Source organism: Heteronotia binoei, chromosome 6 (assembly GCF_032191835.1).
Source record: "Heteronotia binoei isolate CCM8104 ecotype False Entrance Well chromosome 6, APGP_CSIRO_Hbin_v1, whole genome shotgun sequence".
Classification (NCBI taxonomy): Eukaryota; Metazoa; Chordata; class Lepidosauria; order Squamata; family Gekkonidae; genus Heteronotia; species Heteronotia binoei.
The window spans coordinates 34,177,476-34,199,421 of NC_083228.1; the positions used below are offsets into that span (position 1 = coordinate 34,177,476).

General features: G+C 41.1%; 1 protein-coding gene across 3 annotated transcripts in view; it reads left to right on the forward strand.

Annotated features, from left to right (window-relative positions):
- PCDH15 (protocadherin related 15) overlaps positions 1–21,946 on the forward strand; it is a 475,582-nt gene that overhangs the window by 232,955 nt on the left and 220,681 nt on the right. For all 3 annotated transcript variants that reach the window (XM_060241241.1, XM_060241242.1, XM_060241243.1), the window contains exons 14-16: positions 8,781–8,974; positions 13,911–14,043; positions 19,411–19,490. In XM_060241241.1, coding sequence (XP_060097224.1) covers positions 8,781–8,974; positions 13,911–14,043; positions 19,411–19,490 — 407 coding nt within the window. The remainder of the gene's footprint in view (positions 1–8,780; positions 8,975–13,910; positions 14,044–19,410; positions 19,491–21,946) is intronic.

The following is a 21,946-nucleotide window of genomic DNA, read 5'->3' on the forward strand; positions in this document are numbered from 1 at the left end:
CCTTTTAAGATTGCAGTGGTTGTATCCTTCTTGATAAGTCCTTGGAATCATTTAACCTACTATTTAAAATTCTGATTTTCCAAATGAAATTAATTTTCTTTGCAGAAATGTTAGGCTCAGGAGCATAAGAGGCTTCTTAAATTATTGAGGAAGGACATTGTGTCAGATGTGAAGTATCACACAAGGAGAGTGTAGACTTTTATTGTATATTGAATATATATATAATAGAAAGCTTCAGGAACTCTTTTATGGAAGAAATTGTTTAAGGTTTTTGGGGGAGGATCATGGTGGGAGAAGAGTCTGTATCTGTGCAGCAATAATGATCTAGATCTCTGTATGCATCCTTGACAAATCGTGCTGTTCGACTGTATTGCTTTGCTCCCTAATTGCTTTAGAGTCCTTTAAGGATACTTGCCTCCTTTGAGATGATAATCAGCTATGATAACTTCAAAAGGGAAATGGTCCAGGTCAGTCATGATTAGATTGTGAAACCAAATATTCCAATCAAAAGAAGTAGGTTAGAAAAAGAGCTCTGACCTCCGTGCATTTGTGCAGTTAGATAATAATTCACCATGAAAGGCTGCTTCTGCTCACTAATTGAGTTGCACTGCAGAGATAATAAGACGTTTCATTTGGAACGTTTAGTTGTCTTGCAAAAATGACAGTTCCTAGCCCAGTCCATTATATCCTATGGGCATCATTTTGCAAATGGGTTGATCTTAAAACTTTGTATAAGACTAATGTTTGGGCTTAGAGTCAGGTGGGTAGCTGTGTTGGTCTGAAGCAGTAGAACCAGGGGTGAAATTCTAACAGGAGCGCCTTTGCATATTAGGCCACACACCCCTAATGTAGCCAATCCTCCAAGAGCTTACAAAAAAGAGTCTTGTTCTGTATGCTAAAGCTGATCCTTTGGATCCTTTTACTTTCTACCACAAATTATCTGTCTTCTTCATCCTTCTGCCTTGTCCCTTTGTTTCATGCCACTTCCTCATGTCTTTCTGTTCTCTTTTTGGAAGGCAAAAAGGCACTTGTTATCCAATGATCATTTTCTATTAACAGTAGTACTCTTCTATTTTTGCCAGTTCTGTTCTGCTACTGCAGATCCCTGCTTTGCCCCATATATTTTTGTGAGGGTCTTCTGAACTCCAGCTTTGGAGTGGAAGCAGGGGGCCTGATGAGCTGGAAGGGGGAGGGAAGCAAAAAAGTATTATTCTGTTAAGCTTTGAATACTTGTGGTTCATTGGATTCAGACCACTAATTCTAGGTTTGAAATGACCAGCTGCTAAATGCCACAATTAAATTTGTACAGTGGTTTAGCAAGGTTTGCTCACATTAAATGTCAGGATATGTCAGCATTGAGCTCTGAGGAGAGGCTAGATGTGCTTTCTGCAGATTTGTCATTTTCTTAAAAGCCCCTTCATTTGTTCCAGAGTCCTCAAGTATAAAAGGAGAATCAGTAGCTCCTTTGAATGCTGTTCTGGATGGAATAGTTGTTGGTCGCAATGTGTTGCTCACAACGCATTGGGATTGTTGGTCACAACAAATTTTGGGCTTTATCCTTGCTTTAGGTATTGACCACACTCAGGAAAAGGTATGGACGTAGTCTCATATGAGCTTGTGTTGAAAATTCAAATTAATGAAGGAGCTCATAATTTGAAGGTAAACCTTGCATTTTAAAATCCCCACAACTCACATCCCTCACCCGTGTTCATACCAGAAAAGCATAACAGCGCAGCCAAACTAAGCCAGCCAAGAGGTTGCAGAGGATCATGGATGCTATTGGAGGGTTGCTAGATTCAGCACCATGACATTTCAACATGGCTAAAGGTCCTGCTTTGCTCAGAGGCAGCTCATTTGCTATATGGATATCTGGCTACACAGAATTGAGGATTCCCTATGCCCTTGGCTACAGCTGTAGGAGCATTGGCAGGAGCCGGCTGAGGCTCGGCTCTTGTGACGGTATCAGCATGGGGCTGGATCCATTCTCTGGAAAATCGGCCTGCGTGCCCACTTCCAGAGTATGGGGATCCTCTTAAGGGATCTTGGGATAAGGGGCGACAGAGTTGCCCAGCCCAGGGCATGTAAACCGGGGGATTACCCTCACGCTCAGGTGGCAGGGAAGACCACCCCTGGGCTTCCGCCCTAGTGGAATCCCTAATCTGCCATCCCATGGTGACCAGCAGAGCATTGACTGGCAGGTGGGTCAGTCGATGAGTGGGATCCTTACCCCATGCTGTGCCAAGGCTTACTACAGCTGTAAGCAATAAACGTTGTGGCCAATTTTATTCCACTTTTTCTGAAAATGGTGTGGTTGTGTGTTATTTCAGTTGAAACTGTAAACTAAACTAGAATGTGTTAGTAGGGAGGGATTTTGCCTGGGGTGCCTGCCTTGGCCCCTCCCCTTGACGCTGGAGCCACAAAAGGTATGGACATAGTCTCATAAGAGCTTGTGTTGAAAATTCAAATTAATGAGGGTGCTCATAATTTGAAGGCAAACCTTGCATTTTAAAATCCCCTCACCTCACATCCCTTTCTTACCAGAAAAGGATGACAGCACAACCAAACTGGAGTATGCTATATTAATAAAACACAAGGTGTAAGGCAGACACAGGGTTCTCATTTGCCATATATTCTCATCTCTTCTGAGGATTTTCCCCACACTAAGTGGCATTCAAGCAGTGAAGTGGAAATAGAAAAAAATCCCCATATGCATAAAGTAACTGTGAGGTGAATTAAACACCCTTAAAGTTAGAATTTTACATTATATCTGTATTTTTAAGTGAGCATTATAAAGTGAAGGGGAAAAATGGAGAACCCATGTGCACAAGCTGCCTGAACTGGTTATGGTAGATCCTAATATCACATTGATCCAAAAGTATCAGCTGCATGGTGACATGACAGTTTTCAGCAGGCTATCTGAATAGCTAAAATAAATGTATGCTAATGGTGTATGACTTTGGGGAAGTAGACTTGTTTTTGTTGTAATAGTTATTCTAAGTGTGGCTCTTGGAAGGCAACACCATTTGGCACACAACAACTGCAGGTTTCAATTTAGATCAGCAAGAAGTAATCACGTTAGGCATTTGGGAATCAGACCAATTTACCTGAACTTTTAGTTCATGACAGATGTGGAACTACTGGAGTCAGGGTGTCTTATTAGTTTTTCCACACATTGGTTAAAAAAAAAAATCACAGTGGAAAGTGAGTTCTGTCTGGCCAGCCTAACCTTTGTTAAAGTGATGGGAAAAAATTGAAATTGGCACACCAGTAAACTATATGGCATTGTGAAAATTGGATGCTCTAAGATTTCTTATAGCCTCTCATTTGCAAAATGCAAATTTTGGCTTTGCCTGAGCAACAGCCAAACATATTTATCATTGTCATGGAGTGAGTATTCCACATTTTTAATGAACAAAATTACTGCAACTGCATGAAGAAGATATACAGGGAAAGCAGAATGGATCCTTTTGCAGCTTGTCTTAGACTTTAAAATGTTTCTAGAATCATGTAAACTATGGAACCATATCAGCTTAAGACACCTGTAGTTTGAAATTTCAAAATCACAGAATGTTTTGACAGTTCTTTGACTTTAATTCCGCCTTTCAGCCATCATTTTGCCCCCCAAATGTTATTCTGATAACTTAGCATTTCAAAGCTTTTTCATTTTTAAATTTAATTAACCTTATTAATTTATGTATTTGTGTATTCCACTAGTTTTCATTTGTCATGTTGTCACTGTAAAACCTGGCCTCATTCCAAGTATATAATGAAATACTTTGGGGTTGTATTTTCCACCCCCCCCCCCCCCCCACATACACACACAGACTGCTGATTTAGAAGAGATTGTTATAACACTTTTAAAGTGTTATCAGTCTTTGTTAGTAAAATTCATTTATGAAGGCAACAGCAATGCACAGGAAATTTGCTGGGAAATTCTAAAATAACTGAAGAATACATGGTTTCAAAAATGTTTGAATCATAAGAATGTGGAGCGGATTGTTGAGTTCAAAGTTTTGATGCAGAAGCCCCGTTTCCATATTCTACAATTCGGCACAGATAGCTTTTTAACAATACTTGTTTGCATAATACACTGTTGTAGTATAGGAGTTAAACTAAAGTGTGCAAACTTAAGGCCAAACTAGATCTGATGATGTCTGATGATGCCACCATCATTTTAAAGCCTAAAATGGAGATTTAAAAATGCTGCAAGGCCCAATCCTGATTGGGAAAAGATGCTCTTGTTTCCCCCCTCAAGTGCTTTTCAAATGCTGAAACATTGTAATTGTCTTGTCTAATTTGGCCCTTTGATTCAAATCTCCATTCAGTTATGGAAGTCAGTAGGTTAGAAGCACACTCTCAGTTTACCCAAATTCACTAGGTTTATTCTGAGGATAAAAGTACAATGTATGCCATCCTGGGCAAAGGCTGTGATAGAAAGGCAATTGACAGTAGCCTCAGTTTGCCTGTGAATGCTCAGCTGGCCTTTACAAGCACTGGCTGTAGAAACACCTCCTTCTATTGCTATTTCCCTTTCCTCCCCTTTGTTGCCACTGTTGTTCCAGCACTGTGCAGCCCTCTAAGGTCTGTAGGTCTGACCAACACGGTGCAATTACAGGAGAACCAGAGAACCAGAAAAAGATGGTTGTAAAACAGTTTAAATAAACTGGATATTGCAGGGTATTTTTATTTTAAAAGATATTAATAGAACAGTAGGCTTTTGGGTATCACATATCTGGATAAAATCAGATCAAAAATCTGACTCAGGATAAGACCGCCTGCTGCATTTTAGCTGTATTGTTCAATGGCCTGTGAAAAGTGCAGAGTTGAGGCAAAAACCGTTTCTTCTCCACATGGCCAGGAGATAAAATCTTAAACTCTGCATGGTAACAATTAAAGGAATGGATTGCCTTTCTAGTCAGGGGCATTACGAGACAATATTTTAAGTTTCACAAATTATAATTCCACCCTCTTTCCAGTTTGACTAAATAAAATAGTATTTTCTCAGTACTTGTTTTTCAATCACCACTGTTTAAAAAAAAAAAAAAAAACATGTACAGAGTTTGATCATGAATCACAAAGAGGGAGCACTCACAGAGAGGGATCATCTCTGCCTTTCACTTCTGGCATCTCAGTCTCAAGCCCTCCGTGGTCCCTGAAAAGCTGGTTCTGGGGGAGCCTTGTGGACAAAATGCTACATAGCATAAGATGCTGCAGTGGAAAGAGGAAATCAAGCAAAATTGTCTCTCTTTCTCTTTCATGAATGATACATCTGAATATAAAGTTGACAGATTTCCCCCTCTTCATTGCAGTGCCTGCCCTGTTAAGGTTGCCTAGACACCCTGGTGGAGGCAGGGATTCCCCACTGCCAGGCCCCATGACCTCATTGCCAGTGTGTGTGTGTGTGGGGGGGGGCTTACCCTGAAAAAGAGGGCAATCCATCCAACGATTAGCGATGCATCTGCATCACTGACCATGTGACCTGGAAGTGATACCATCACACCTGGGTCATTGGAGTAACACTCTGGTATTTGGGCAACTCTATGGAAGAAGCTAAAATTACTATAGTTTTTGCCCAAATTCCAGAGAGCCACTCCAACATCTCAGAAATGATGTCACTTCTGGATCACGTGGGCAGTGGGATCGCATGGGCAGTGGGATGTGTCAGTGATGGAATCTATCTTAACACAGTTTGACAGCTCTGTTATGACAGCAGGTGATCTAGCTGGCATGCTAGGTCACAGTGACCTTATCTACAGGCCGGTTTGAGCCGGCTGAAGACAAGTGGAAAGGACCTGCTGAGTCAGCATGACTGTGGACTGCTAGGATTGGCTGACAGAACTATAAATGGACTGTGCTTGCAATGCACAGGTCTCTCTTCGAGAGTACACTTGTACTGCTGCCAGGTACTGATAACAATGCTGGAGTCCTGCCAAGGGTAATTAAGCAGGAACAACAATCTCCCGGCCGAGAGCTGGCAAGCAGACAGGCAGAAGGAGGTGAGCCCAAAGTTGGCACAGAGCCTCAGGTGCAAAGTCAGGAAGTGGAACTTCCAAGTCAGGAGGTGCAACCTCTGAGTCAGGAGGAGGAACCAGCCCAGGAGGTGGCATGCAGTGAGCTTGAAGGAGTCGAGCCCGGTGCGAGTGCAGGACCCCGGGTATCTGCTAGAGCCACAAAGGGTATCCCTCCTGCTAGGTACAAGGTGCCTTATGTTACACTGGTAGTTAAACCAGACCCACCAGGGTTCCAAGAAACGCTCAGGAAAAAGGCTGAGGCGTGGAAGGTCTGGGTGGCAGAGTGTGAGGCACGCAACAGGGAGGCTGAAGCCAAATGCCAGAAGGAACTGGCTGACCAGGATGATGATGAGTTCCTGGATTGGAAACTGTAAACCTGTGAATGTGATAAGTATGTAATACTGCTGTCAAGGAAACAATGTGAAAGCATGTGAGTGTAACATGGCATAACATTGTGTGTGATATACAGTTATCAAATATGTATGTAAACTGTGTCCAATGTTGAGATTCACTGTGTTTAGGTTTACTGTGTATGATAGATTAGGAGGTGTGTCAGTGATGGAATCTATCTTAACACAGTTTGACAGCTCTGTTATGACAGCAGGTGATCTAGCTGGCATGCTAGGTCACAGTGACCTTATCTACAGGCCGGTTTGAGCCGGCTGAAGACAGGTGGAAAGGACCTGCTGAGTCAGCATGACTGTGGACTGCCAGGATTGGCTGACAGAACTATAAATGGACTGTGCTTGCAATGCACAGGTCTCTCTTCGAGAGTACACTTGCTGGCGGAGCACTTTGGTCCTGTGTTTAATGTATTTGACTGCACTAGTGAGCACGAGTTGTATATATTGTAAATACACTATTTTAGCACTAGCTGCAGGTGTCTGGCTCACTTCTTTCCTGGGGTTCACCGTTGAGCACATCACACAGCTCTCTCTGCTAACACCCGCATCGACAGGATGATGTGGGCAGTTGCATATCAGATGGGTTTCTCTGCTGCTTCCATAAGTCCGCCCATCCCCCATTGGTTGCCAGGAGGGACCTGGTAGCCCTATGCCCTGTGCTTCATGGCATTTTGTTTACAAGCTTCAGGGTCATAGGGGGCTTCTGTGAGAAGGGACTGAGATGTTGGATTCACATCTACAAGGACCTTCTCCTCATGGTTTATAAAATTCAGCCCTATTTTTATGTTTCTTTGGCTCAACTCAGACCTCTCATGAAATCATGGTTTAATTAAACTAATTATGGTTAATTTGATTGATTTAATGCAGCCTAACTCTGGTTAGTTAGGATACGTTAAGGCAGTTTGAAGTTGGTTTGTTATCCACTGTCATTTATTTATTGTTTTGCATGACATACAAACACAGAGCTCTGGTTTAATCCTGATATATACCCTGATACCACTCTAGCCACAATGCAACGTAGGATACCTATCAGGCCACTGCAGACGAGACAAGATAAAAACTTAAATTTATTCAGACAGGAAAGAATTCGGAAGTTCATCCATGTGTCACTCTAATAATCATTATTCAAATAAAACATGGTTTTGTTCTATGTCTAGAGTGCATTTAATGGATGCTAGGCATGAGTCCTCCATTGTGCAGAGGCCTCAAACATGATACTAAAATGCACATGATGTGCAGTGTATAATAGACTTGAAACGACAAAGTTGAATTAAAAGAAATTATTTTGTTTCTCTTGCTGTTAGGCCTATCTTCAATGTAGATATTTGCCTTTCAGACAGGCTTGTGTGCTTCTATAGTGGGATAATTCCCACCCTAGCCCCCACTGCTACTGCTGCTGCTTGGTGGAGCTGCAAGAGCAAAATGGAGGGGGAAGGATTGGCAATGTGTTAACACCATAACATTACTTCTGGCATGAAGCCAGAAGGTAACATCACTGCTTTGGCATGATGCTCTAGAATTCACCCCAAACTCTTCTTACGTAGAATTTTGAGTGTATCCCAGAACATCACTCTGACATGGCAATGCCAGCTTAGTACCAGAAGTGATGTCACAGCTTGGTGTGATGCCGTTCGTCGCAATTCTGTCTCCCCACTCCCATGGATTACCAGCACTAGTGCTGTCAACCCTCCCCAAGCACCCCCTCCCAAATCACTACAATTCTGTCCTGTTTCACGCTGATTCTTCCTTGTTTTATTATTTACCTCCTTTATTGCATTTTTGTTTATCTTTACTGCCCAGGAGAGAAGCTAAAACCTCTCTCATCATCCCTTCTGTATAATAATCTTAAGTCATTCAAGTCTCTGACATTGAGAATCATACCTGATTTTTAATACTCCATTTGCCTTTTTCTCCTTCCCCTGTTTTCCGGATAAATAGGAGGGAAATTATTTTCTTTATTTCCATTGCATCTGAAGAAGTGAGCTCTGAATCACAAAAGCTCATGCTGAAATTAATGTTTGAACAAAGTTTAAGTCCAGTGGCACCTTTAAGACCAACAAAGTTTAATTCTGGGTATAAGCTTTTGTGTGCCTACACACTTCCTCAGATATAGAGAAACAGATTCCCTTAAGCCTTACATATGTTAGGGGTGGGGTTAGTTGCCAGGCAGGGCTAGTTAGTCAAGATGCATAAGTAAATGTTGTCAGTCTTTGAACTGTCATTGGACTTTGGTTTTGTTTTGCCTCAGTCATGACAGACTTCACAGCACCTACGAGGAGCCTTTACGTTAGTAGTGCTGTAACCTGGGTACGTGCTCTGACACTATCCTCATATGAAAAATTTGTCATTTGATTTTCTATCGCAGCTCACTGCCATGGATGCGGATGAAGGACCAAATGGGCAAATCATATATGAAATCCTGGCTGGGGATCAGGGCGACTTCATAATCAATGAACGGACAGGCCTTATCACCATTGCGTCCGGAGTTGTGTTGTCAGTAGGACATTCTTATGCCCTCACTGTCAAAGCATCTGACAATACTCCACTTGCACAGAGAAGGTAATAAACATAATTAATTTTATTTTACCTTGCTTGTAGCTGATAAAGTAACCTTTCCGCAGCATAATTCATAAAAGGTGTAAAGGAACATAATTATCATCAAAAGAACCTGACTCCACTGGTTTGGTTTCCTTAGAAAGAGGCACATGAACTGTTCCTTTGCTAAATGTATAATCCTTTTAAGGACATTGACTGCAAGTTTCCCATTCAAAATCATGCATAGTAGTGGTGCTACTGTGGCTTGCTAATGCAAATAAAAACATAGCTGAGCATGTAGTTATTTGTATATATTCAGCTCAGAATAGTTTTGTTTATTTTCTGAAGTAAATAGTTATGCTAAACTTCCTATGTCCATATTTATAAATTTATTTAAAAGTGAAAGGAAAACTAAGCAATGAGCACAAAATTGTTTGTTTTGTAAATTGACTACCAACATGCAATGCTAATATCTCCAAATATCCTGGAATTGAAAGGATTGCTGAACTGGAGATAACCTTTTATCCTGAAGATACAATCTTGTAGTGTGCCTTAGCTCAATTTGGAGCACAAATTACAAGCTGTGCAAACACAGGACAAGCGATGAAATGCACTCCATGGAAACTTACATTTTCACTAGCAAAGTCATTCAGTTTCTCATCTCAACTCGTTATATCTGGGTGCTGCAGAATAGGAAGAGATGAACTATTTTCTCATGGCTCTTTGACAGAAATGCAAACAAATGAATTGTTTCCTAGCATACTTTTAACATGACAGGTTAGCATGGATTATTTAGATGTGATTTACATGTTTTATTCCAAATATAAGAGTTGCATAAAAGTGGGTTAGGCATAACACGTGTAATCATAAAATGCAGATTTAAGATCCAATTTATCCCAGAACTGACTCGAATGCACAAATACAAGTGTCTGTAAGATTATTAAGCACATGACACTTTTATGCATATGTAAAATGTACAAGTGACTTCTTTCTGTAAATAGATAATATAATAATTTATGTTTACACAACAAAGATGCAGAAAAGTCAAACTGGAGAAATGTGTAAGTATGTAGAGCCTAACCTAAAAGCATTTACACTTTCAAAGTAAAAATTCGGAGTTGAATATTCCTGGTAAGTGTAAAGCAACATATATCAAGGAAACAACAAAGTTGTGCAGATCCAGCTTGGAGCTATTTGGTGATAATTCTCACACTTCACTTCTGTATGTTTTGTCCTGGATTGGTGGAGACAGGCAAGTCTAAATCTACCCCCAGACAAGAGAGTTGGAAAGTTATTATCCAAACAGCCCACACCTCAAAATCCTAACCTTTGTCTCTGTGGAACACTTCTAGAGTACTTGTATTTTATAAGCATAAAAGATATTTATGTTCAAGAATTATAATCATTGTATAGGAAAGAGAGAGGCAGCTCTTGGCTAGGGTTGCCAATCCCCAGGTGGGGGCAGGGGATCCCCTGGTTTGGAGACCCTCCCCCCGTTTCAGGGTCATCAGAAAGCGGGGGGAGGGGAGGGAAATGTCTTCTGGGAACTCTATTATTCCCTATGGAGATTTATTCCCATAGAAAATCATGGAAAATTGATCCGCGGGTATCTGGGGCTCTGGAGGGGCTGTTTTTTGGGGTAGGGGCACCAAATTTTCAGCATAGCGTCTAGTTCCTCTCCCCAAAATACCCTCCAAGTTTCAAGAAGATTGGACCAGGGGGTCCAATTCTATGAGCCCCAAAACAGGTGCCCCTATCCTTCATTATTTCCTGTGGAAGGAAGGAATTGAAAAGGTGTGCTGTTCCTTTAAATGTGTTGGCCAGAACTCCTTTTGGAGTTCAATGATGCTTGCCACAGCCTTGATCTTGGCTCCACCCCAATGCCTCCTGGCTCCACCCCCCAAAGTCTCCTGGCTCCACCCCCAAAGTCCCCAGATATTTCTTGAATTGGACTTGGCAACCCTACTCTTGGCACGTGTGAACAGTGGCATGCCAGACCATTTGCTTTGCATACAGCACTGATTCTCTGCCAAGCAACTGAAACAAGCCGCTGTGGCATGGGCAGCAGGGAGATGTTGACAGGCATGGCTTATGCCCTTCATCACTTCATCCCAGAGCTGTTAGCCAGGACAGAGACAAGCCTTTGAGGTGCTGGCTGGGCCTCAAGGGCTCAGCTTCCCCAGTGTTGTCTGGCTAAGTATTCCAGCAGCTTCAGATAGACATTGCATTTTTTTTTTCAGCACTAGTAGGGTTGACCAGGTCTGGGTTAGGAAATACATGGGTATTTGGGCGGTGGAGCCTCAGGAGGGTGGGATTTGGGGAGGCGGGACTTCTAAGGGGTATAATAATGTAAAGTCTACCTTCCCAAGTGGCCATTTTCTCCAGGCGAACTGATCTCTGTTACCTGGAAATCAGTTGTAATAAGATTTTGCTGATATTGTTTAAGAGGCAAATATCAATATCCAGCACCCTCACTTAAAGCATTCTTCTTGCGCATTCGTCTTGCTTTATTTTTGTGACCTAAGAAATGCACCTGAATTTGAAAACAGGTTTATAATTACATCTCCACTATTTTAGTATAATAAGAAATATTTTCTAATCATTACTTCTCAGTTTGTGCAACAAAATTGAACAGCAACTCACTTTCTGAACCGGGGTTAATTTTAGAAATTGCACGGGGTCATTAACAGGCTGCACTTGGATCAACACTGATTCTGTTGAGTGTATACCATATACATGTCTCATCCTTGCTTACCTTCTAGTAGAATACACTTTTGCTACTGTTATTTTTATTGACTTATATATTTTAGTAATACCGATGCCACTGACAATGGTTATTAAACCAATGGTTTAATTATGAATAGTTTTTAATTTCTTGTCAGTGTTTCTCCAATAATCCATGTGGATTAATTGCAAAACTGCAATGCAAGAGATATACCTTTTACCATTCAAAAATTAATGTAAATAAAATGTAACTGTGACACACTTAGGAGACCTTTCATAAGAACATAAGAGAAGCCATGTTGGATCAGGCCAATGGCCCATCCAGTCCAACACTCTATCACACAGTGGCCAAAAAAACCCAGCTGCAATCAGGAGGTCCATCAGTGGGGCCAGGACACTAGAAGCCCTCCCACAAGCACCAATGTTTTTCCCTTTCCTTACCATGGCACTTCAGGAATCACTGGTAAATTGGATGGCTGTCTGTCTACTCCAGGTTTAGTTCTGAGGCTAAATCACACTGTAACACACTGAGGCTAAAACACACTGTAACACACTGAGGCTAAAACACACTGTAAACCATTAGCATCCTTTAGTGATCAACAGAAACTTATAATACCAATAGTGAGTGTTTTTATCACTTTACAGAGTGCTCTGTCTTAATTATAATACTGTGGCAGCCCAAAATCATGTGTAAAACCTGCCAGAGGTCAGAAGAAGGATCTGGTGGTGGATACAACAAGTGGCCAGAAACAAACTAGACTTTCCAGATTCCACCGTGTTAATTATAACTCCACCAGCAATCAGTCTTTAGGCAGTATACTGTTCCCTCCCCATTATGGGGGTTAGCATGCATGGACACTGCCCAAACCATACTGCTACAATTCCGGCTGTGTTTTGGGTTGCTGTGGCAGGCCAAAATGGTGCGCAAAATCTGACAGAGGCCAGGAGGTGGATCTGGTGGTGGAGGCAGCAAATGGCCAAAAGCAAACTTGAGATGGTGATGTGGTAGTACAAGTTTGTGTGTTCTCTCTCTCTCCCTCCCCCTCTCTTTCTTTGAATGGACAGAGGACATGAGGTCCAACAATTAGAAATTAGTATTATTAGCACAAGCAAAGCTCAATGAAAGTCATTAAAAACTAGTTATTGTTTGATGACATAATATACCGTACTTTACTTTTGATGACATAATATGCTAGAAATTCAGATTTCTGCATGTCATAGAGGTGCAGCAGTTGCTAGTTCCGTGATTCAAGCACCTTTGCTCTATTCTTAAAATAATGCTGAACCAAGAAATTTGCTCCAGGGCACAGTGTGATACAAGATAATATGAGAAAATAAGACAACATGCTAGAAAAACTGAGATGGTTTCCCCATATGGTAGGGCAAGGAGGCTTATTCTAGCAGTTGAATAAATAACAATTGTCTTGGATTAAGGGGAGGGGGGAGAGAAAAACTGTTTTATTACTGTTTGTGATGTTAGAAACTTGACAGTAACCTACTTTCCTTAAAACAGAAATAACACTGACCTACAAGCATAGATTTAACAAAAACTATTTTATTTGGAATTGATTGCATTTGACTTACTTTGTGTAATTCACTTTGAGTCTCACTGGCTATGGTGGACTATAAGTAACATAAATTTTAAAATTAAAGTAAAAAAAAATAATCCTAGTAATATAGAACTGGGGACATGTGAAATACTTTTCCAGTAGGGTGAAATTTAAATAATACCTATAAAATATTACTTAATACATGAAATACTTTATTTATTTAGTACATATTTTATCCCCTTTTCCTTAAGGAGCTCAGGTTTCTGTACGTTGTTCTCTGTTCACAGTTGTCCTTTGAGGTAGGCTGGACTGAGAGAATGGCCCAAAGTTTCCCAGCAAACTTTTAAGACAGAGAGGGGGATTTGAACCCATGTCTCCCAGATCCTAGTGCAAAACGAACCATGGCACAACATATTGAACCATGCAGTAGACTTTGTGAAATCAGCATGAACAAGGGATTTCTGTTCCCTTCAATGTCAGTTCACACAGAGTGGTTTGCACCATTAGAGTGAATAGATAAGAGTCAGTGGAGGAGGACCGTTATTGTTGCTGAACTAAAATTCTTGCTTATCACAAGGTCAGAATGGTTATTTGATTGAAGAATGGGTAATGTGGCATAGTTTAGTGAGCAAAAGTCATGTCTTAAATGGTGTTTGACTGGGTTTTGTTCTTTCGTGTCATTGCAGGAGCTCCATCACTACTGTTTACATTGAGGTCCTTCCTCCAAACAATCAAAGCCCACCTCGCTTCCCCCAGCAGATGTACAGTCTTGAAATCAGTGAGGCTATGAGAATTGGTGCCATTTTGCTAAATTTGCAGGTACAGAATGCTTCAATGTAAGCATTTACAGAACTCTTTCTGCTTATGGATGCTTAAGACCCCTTCCATATTCCTTTGTCTGTAGAACTCCTTGCATGTTGCCACCAAACCTGTGCATCACAGAGGATTGTGAGGAGCCTTATAGGGTATACTTTAAGTACACATCAAATGTCAACTGGGTTTCTGGAACCTCATCATTGAGACAGCCAATCAAACACTGCACCTTAGAATACTGCCAACATTATCTGGTTACATGTTGCAGAGGACAGTAGTGATGGACGAGCTGTCTTTCAGGGAAGTTCACCCACCATTATATATCTTCTCACTTAGGCCCCACAATAAGCTTCTGATGAAACACAGAGTTCTGCATGCAATACAGTGTGAAAACCATTGCCACGCCAATCTTTTTCAGTCATTAGGTTTTTGATGTTACTACCTTGTGTAGCAATAAAACATACTAGCTGTGATCCTCGCATTACGCACAATCCACATTTTGTATGAATAGGGCAACCTTTAAATTGTCAAGCTTTGACATGGACGAGTGTGTGCTCACAACAAATCTAGAAAATAGTCCATTTCACTGTTCACACTGAGAAGATGGCATACAGGATGCTTTGCCAGTAAACAATGTGAGAGCATCAAAAATGTAATGACTGAATATGGCTACAGTGTTTTATGTGAAATATGTTTATTCGTTAAGCATAGCAGATTAAGCATAGCAGATTTTCAATCAAGATGTTTTAGATCATCATGCGCAGCTGTGTTAAAGCAGCGAGAAAGGAATTTAGAATAATAGATGGTCTTGGGCATTTCTGCGTGGAGGCCTATAGATTTGAGATAAGAGTACAGTTATTATGCTGTTAAAGTATCTATCACATTGTTTTATCTCACCCTCTAAGAAGTTCTGGGTAGTGTACATGTTTCTCCCTTCTACTATAATTTTATTTGCTTAAACCATTTTTATTCCACCTTTCCACTCAGCTGAAGTTCCCAATGCCATGGACAGTCAAAACATTACAATAACTTTAAATGTATTATTTATTATTAAATTGCATAGTCTTCACCTGCTGGTGGAATACCATGATAGAAGGAGACAAACAGTTCCCCCTGGGAAGCAAAGTCTATGATTTTGGTACCACAAATGAGAAGGCCTGTTCTTGGCCTAAGCTCAGATGATAGGGGCACCCAAATCAGGGCCTCTGATTACTGAATAGGTCCATACAGGTATAAATTATTTTTAGAATGTTTATAAAGGTTTGAATTGAGCATTGGAAGGCAGTGTTAAGCAGAACAGGACTGGAGTGATATAGTCTGTGTAACCCTAACCTTAACCCACCCTAGGCAGTATTCTGGCTGCAGCATTTTGTACCAGTTGTATCTTCTGAACACTCTGGTGACAGCCCCATGTAAAGTGCATTACAATAGTTTATTCTAGATGTTGCATCTAGGGCATGCATCCAGGGCATGTTGCGTCCAGGGCATGCATCACTGAGGCAAGATTTTTTTTTTTTTTTTGCTAGGAAAGCCTGAGGCTGGCTCACCAAAACTGATAAGTTCTTCTGGCCACCATCTGCTTATCTAATAGAAGCCCTAGGTCCAGCAGCACCCCCAAACTAAGGACCTTGTCCTTTTGTGGAAGTATAACCCCATTCAGAACAGGAGCCACCTCAGTTCCTGAGCCATCCTTACCCCCATCAGTAGCAACTCCATTTTATCCAATTAAGTTCACTTGTTAGACCATATGCATCTCCAGATTTCCTGTGGACACTGGTTCATAGTTTCCACAGCCTCTCAGGGACTCCCAGGAACAGAGCTGAACATTATTTGCATATTGGTGACAACCTAGCCCATATCTCCAGTTATTCTCTGGTTATTCTCACAACTGTGTGAGGCTGGCTTGAGAGAGTGATAAGCCAAAGGTCACCAACTAGCTTCATAGCAAAATGGATTTACATCTTGGTCTCTTCAGTCCTGGTATGACAGTCTAGCCCACTACATCATGCTGGCTTTAACTTTCAATACCAACACTATATTACATATGCATAGCATACATTGAGTTGCTAGTCTCACTATTAGAGAAACCAGGATTTCTTTAAGAGATAAGTCTTTTGTTCTACTTCTTAGCTGTAACTTTCAAAAGGGATTCCCATATAATAGTTATTACAGTGTTGCTCTTGCCAGTTTGGTATAGTGGTAAAGTGTGCAGGCTCTAATCTGGTAGAAACCAGGTTTGATTTCCCACTTTTCCACATGCACCTCCTGAGTGACCTGGGGTCAATCACAGTTCCTGAAAGAGCTGCTCTCTTGAGCAGTTCTGGAAAGAGTTCTCTCAGCCCCACCTACCTCACAGGATGTCTGTTGTGGGGAGAAGAAGGGAAAGGAGATTGCAAGCTGCTCTGGGACTCTGAGTGAAAGGCAGAGTATAAATCCAATCTCCTCCTCCTCCTCTTCTTGTTTCAGGACTTAGAAGAACATAAGAGAAGCCATGTTAGATCAGGCCAATGGCCCATCCAGTCCAACACTCTGTGTCACACAGTGGCAAAAAATTTTTATATATATATACACACACACACACTGTGGCTAATAGCCACTGATGGACCTCTGCTCCATATTTTTATCTAAACCCTTCTTGAAGGTGGCTATGCTTGTGGCCGCCACCACCTCCTGTGGCAGTGAATTCCACATGTTAATCACCCTTTGGGTGAAGAAGTACTTCCTTTTATCCATTTTAACCTGACTGCTCAGCAATTTCATTGAATGCCCACGAGTTCTTGTATTGTGAGAAAGGGAGAAAAGTACTTCTTTCTCCACTTGCTTCTTCAGTTGTACTTAGAATTGCAGAGCAAATGTATAGGATGCTTTTAGGTCTACTAGTCACTATCACTGACTGGGATCAGCACAGAGATTAAAGATGCCAGAAGTGTCTCAGCAAACCAGTTTGGCAGACAAATTTACTTTGTTCAACTGTGAGCTGGTGAGGGATATTTTTGGATTGCATTGAGCAACTTGACCAGTTGCTGAACACTAAGTTTACAGCTGTCTGTTGATACAAAATTGACTCCAAGCTGATAGAGGATCCCATCTTACCCAGCAAAATAGATGGACAGTTCTGTGGCAAAAATGAACTCTGCCATCCCCTCCACACTAAGTGCTGAACTAGCAGGTGTTGACACATTGCAAAAGGGGTATAAAGAGCTTGTTGCTATTCCCCTGCCCCAACATGGGTGGAGACAGATGCAGTGTTTATAATCTCTGCATTAGGAAGAGGTAAAACAGCTTGTTTCTCAATTTTCATTGCAGCCTAAGCTGACTGCTTGGGATGTGAAGAAGAGGAGGGAAATCAGCTGAGCTTCTCATCACACACTCACTTGCCCTAAATTCATTGCAACTCAGGAAATATAGGAAGCAGAAAAGGTCCCAGTGTGAAATCAAAAGAACCTGACATGACCAATTGGAAATTGGCTCCTGATAGCCCCCTAAAAAAAAAAAAAATCTTTACTGTGTACAGACCAAAATTTTCCCATCAGGAGATGGGAAGCCAGCTCCCATTCCTTGCAAGTCAGCTTCTGATGGCCATAAGTTGCCTGTTCCTGCAATGCACACAAACAGGTGGAGAACAGCTGAGCAGTCCATCATTTAGTTGATTGCCTAATGAGTTGAACTGGCAGGTGTTCAGTCATCCCAGTTAGGGTCACTACCCACTTCTCGGCAGGCAAATGTTAAAAGAGTGGTGGTTATCCCTATCATGGTGGCGCCAGGATATGTTGAACTTGTTGACTTTTTGTATTTAAAAGACACTGAATCTCAGCCTCAGTGGCAACTCCAGCCAGCATGAGACTATCAATGACGGTACAGTTCACATAAGTGACACAGAGTGTTCAAGATACTCCAAGAAAAATGGTATTTGTGGCACTTGGGGACAGGAAAACTTATTCACTGACCTATAATTACACCTTGTTAAAAACAGAAGCTAGTAATCTTGTCCAGTAATAGAATATCTAAAGATGCCATGGAAAGCAGATTATTTGCAGCCAATGCATTTTGGCCCACTTTTCTTTCTCAAAGATGCTAAAAGGATAATCTTGATATCACATTATAACCTTATCCATTACTGTATCTCTGAATTCACCACATGGGAAGTCGCTGCTTGGACAAGCCTTAGATTATTAGACTGATCCAAATGGCTTGCTGTTTCACCATACCTGTATTGAATGTTCTCTGATATTTGTAGACTGTCCCACCCAAGCAGTGATTTATAGTCCACATAATCCATATTATCTATATCAGGAAGAAAAAGTAGAAGTAAGATGCAAAATTAGCTAGCAAGCAGCAAACATGAATGGTAGTGTTCAGTTCTAGCGCAGGTGTGCAGTTCTGAGTTACAGACAGGATGCGCTAAGTTCCAATACCATAGATAGAAGTCAGCATGTCTTGTTGTCTGGTTACTGCAACCTGTCGGTCACATTAACGTACTTAAACCCCTGAGTCTGATACATTCATAATTTTGTAAAATAATCTGATACCTGTCAATGTAGAAGTTTTAGGAAGGCAGTAACCTTATTTAATGATTTATTAATGGTTGAATTGAGATCATCATGTTTGAACCACACTGAAAACTACCAGGAACACAAAGTTAAGCATTTTCATTTTTTGTTATTCCAGTGGGAAAGTTATAAGCACATGTTTAATGCTCCCATCAAAATCAGTGGGACTTAAACATACTTAAATTTGACTGGATTGTTCCCTATGTTTTAAAAGCATATAATTTTTTCCCCCAAATGTTTCCAGGTAGTACATCCCATTTAATCAATTACGTTTTCCTGTAACCTCTTCATGCTTTTTAGGATTATTATTATTATTATCCAATATTATTTTTTTACACATATGCAGGGTACAGCAACCAATATGAGTTCAAGATTTAAACACTGTTATAGTGCTTATTTTAAGATAGACCATTATAAATAATGTCTACTGATCGAGTTTGAAAATAAGCTGGAGAATTAATTGCTTGCCAAAAGACTCTTTATTACCTCATGTTCTGTCAGTCAGTGTTAATTAAAGCTTAAGTATGCAAATATTCTAATTTCCCGAAATTCCGATAAGCAATTATCATGCTCATGAGAGCACGCTCTCCATTGCAGCCAAAATACAGCCATTCTCTGGAGGGGACAAAACATATACTATCAACTGATCTAGAGTCAAAGCTGTCACATCCTTAATTGTTATGAATGAGCTGATTAGCATTTAAAATGTGCTGTCCATCACAATTGATCCCCCCCCCCCACACACACACACACCATCCTGATAATAAAAAGAGAGGCTGTAACAGTCTAGAGCATGACACCGGTTTGTATTATTCTTCTGAAGGCAACTGATCGAGAGGGTGACCCTATAACGTATGTCATCCAGAATGGAGATCCCCAGCAAGTATTTAACCTTTCCCAAACGTAAGTAGTACAATGCATATGACTGTATTTCTGACTTTCAATTGAATATGCAGATTGTGTGCAAATAAGGCAGCTTCTAATCAGAGGTGTTCCGCTGTTTGTAGTGGAGCTTTCAGACACTAATGGGACCACTGCGGATGGTACTGAACTTTGAAATTGCACACCTAAGACCATTTATTTATTTTAAATGTTTGACTAGGTAAAGCCCACTGAGATGGAAACATCCATTATAAGAGTGACCTGGGATTAATTAGAAGCCTTTAGGCTCTCCAGCTTCCTGCTAATGACAGTAACATTTTCAAACTTACAATTCCTTGTCCTGAAAATAAAATGTGTTTTCCTTTTCATTAAAGGGGGATCTTTTAGGGTCATTGTTTGAATTCACCACCAGACATTCCAGACATTACTGACCATGAAAGCTTTTAGCTGTTTCCTAAATTGATACCACGTTAATTAATATAAAGAAAAGTCACAGAACATTGAAAGCACATGTCCCAGAAATAGTGGAAACCTTCTTTCTTTTAAGAAGCTGACATTTGCAAAGCTATTATTTGCCTGAATATTAATTATAGTAAAGAGGAAAGTAAGGATAAGTCGAGGACTTTTCTTTTTAAAGGAATTGGGGAAAGTACAGCAAGGCTTATCATTATGTTCTCATACCTCAAGAGCAGTTAAGCAAAAATTTGCATTTATTTGTCACTGTGAAAACTGGTATAAGAGACCAGATATTATAAACCAAGAATGACAGAGTAATCTATCATGTTTAATTTTCAAAACAGACGTTATAGTTCTCCCAGTTCAGACAATTATTCTCAATTCACTTTCTGTCCCATTCTATCCCATTTCCTAGTTTCTAGTTTCTATTGGAAAGGGAAAATGTTAGCAGCTGACTCTTGCACAAGTCAGTTCAGGAGTTCCTGAAGCATACACACAGCTACCCAATGGGACAAATAACTCCCTCTGGGCAGTTTTATGCCAGGAAACAGTATAGGGCAGGAGACTGAAACTTCTCCTGTTGTACTATGGTCCATGTTCTAATTGGGGCTATGGTAGAATGGTCCTGCTCCAGCCTGCAGGCCCTGTTGCATCCTACCCTCCAAGGTTTTCTGAACATCTGAAGACTCTTTTCCCTCACTCTAGTAACCAGCCACCACCACCTGCCCCCTGTAGGAATTGCCCACTGGGAGGGTGAGGACTCTCAGCTTCCTTTCCAAGGACTGAGGCCTTGCTTCTGTGTCTCCTGCTGCCATGTGTCTGGTTACCATGGGAACAGTTTACTGCCTTGTGTGCCCCTGGAGGAATAGCTGCTTGCCAACTGACTACCTTCCCTCTGGCACTCCTTTTAAAATAGCATGTCCAAGACAGTGGAGGTCTGTGTGGTACAGAGAACCACTACCAGCCTCAAAAGTTCTAAAGTATTTTTTAAAAAATGTTCACAAGCATACTTTTAGCACAGCACCTGAGTGAGTGAGGGGTTTAAAAAGAAATGGGTAAAATGCAATGTCTCTGTCCCACTCTCTATACATGCCCTATGAGATGTTTAATATAAGACAGGGTCCTTAGCTTAGAAAGTTATAGATTTCTACATAGATCCTTTTCCTTGCAGCTTCCTTCAGCTGTCTACATGGCAATGGCTGCCTTCTCCATTCCTCAGTTAAGATTTCTGCCTGCTCTGATGGACTCAGCACAAAAGAGAGCTTGCTCCTTGCTTCCAAGAGTTTATCTTCCACTTTTTCCTTTCACTGATCTGGTCAGGCCAAGTCAAGGAAGCTTTTCCTGAAGTCTGCTGAACTGGGGAGGAGGCCTTCAAACCAGGGGATCCCCTGCCCCGAACTAGAGATTGGCAAACCTAATTTATTAGCCATCCTTCTACCTTGGGGGACTCAAGAAGGTTAACAATGTAAATAAAACAATTATTAAAAATATATAAAAGAACACTGTTTAAAATCACAATTAGAATTGCCAATAAATGAAAAACTAAAATAAAAAGGTAGTCCCCTGTGCAAGCACCAGTCGTTTCCAACTCTGGGGTGACATTGCTTTCACAATGTTTTCACGGCAGACTTTTTTACGGGGTGGTTTGCCATTGCCTTCCCCAGTCATCTACACTTTCCCCCCAGCAAGGTGGGTACTCATTTTACTGACCTTGGAAGGACGGAAGGCTGAGTCAACCTAAGCTGGCTACCGCTGGGATCGAACTCAGGTCATGAACAGAGAGTTCAGACTGCAGTACTGCAGCTTTACCACTCTGCACCACGGAGCTCTTTAACCTAAAAACTAAAATAGATACATCCAAATGTACATCTCTAGTTTATATTAATAACGAGCTATAGTACAATGTTCTGCAATTTGGCATGGCTTCTTGTAGAGACAACCTTCCACTAGTAAAAGGTATGTGGAGTCTTGGTGGTATCTCAGAAGCTGAATGGGAGCAGTGATCATTAAAAGGGCTGATC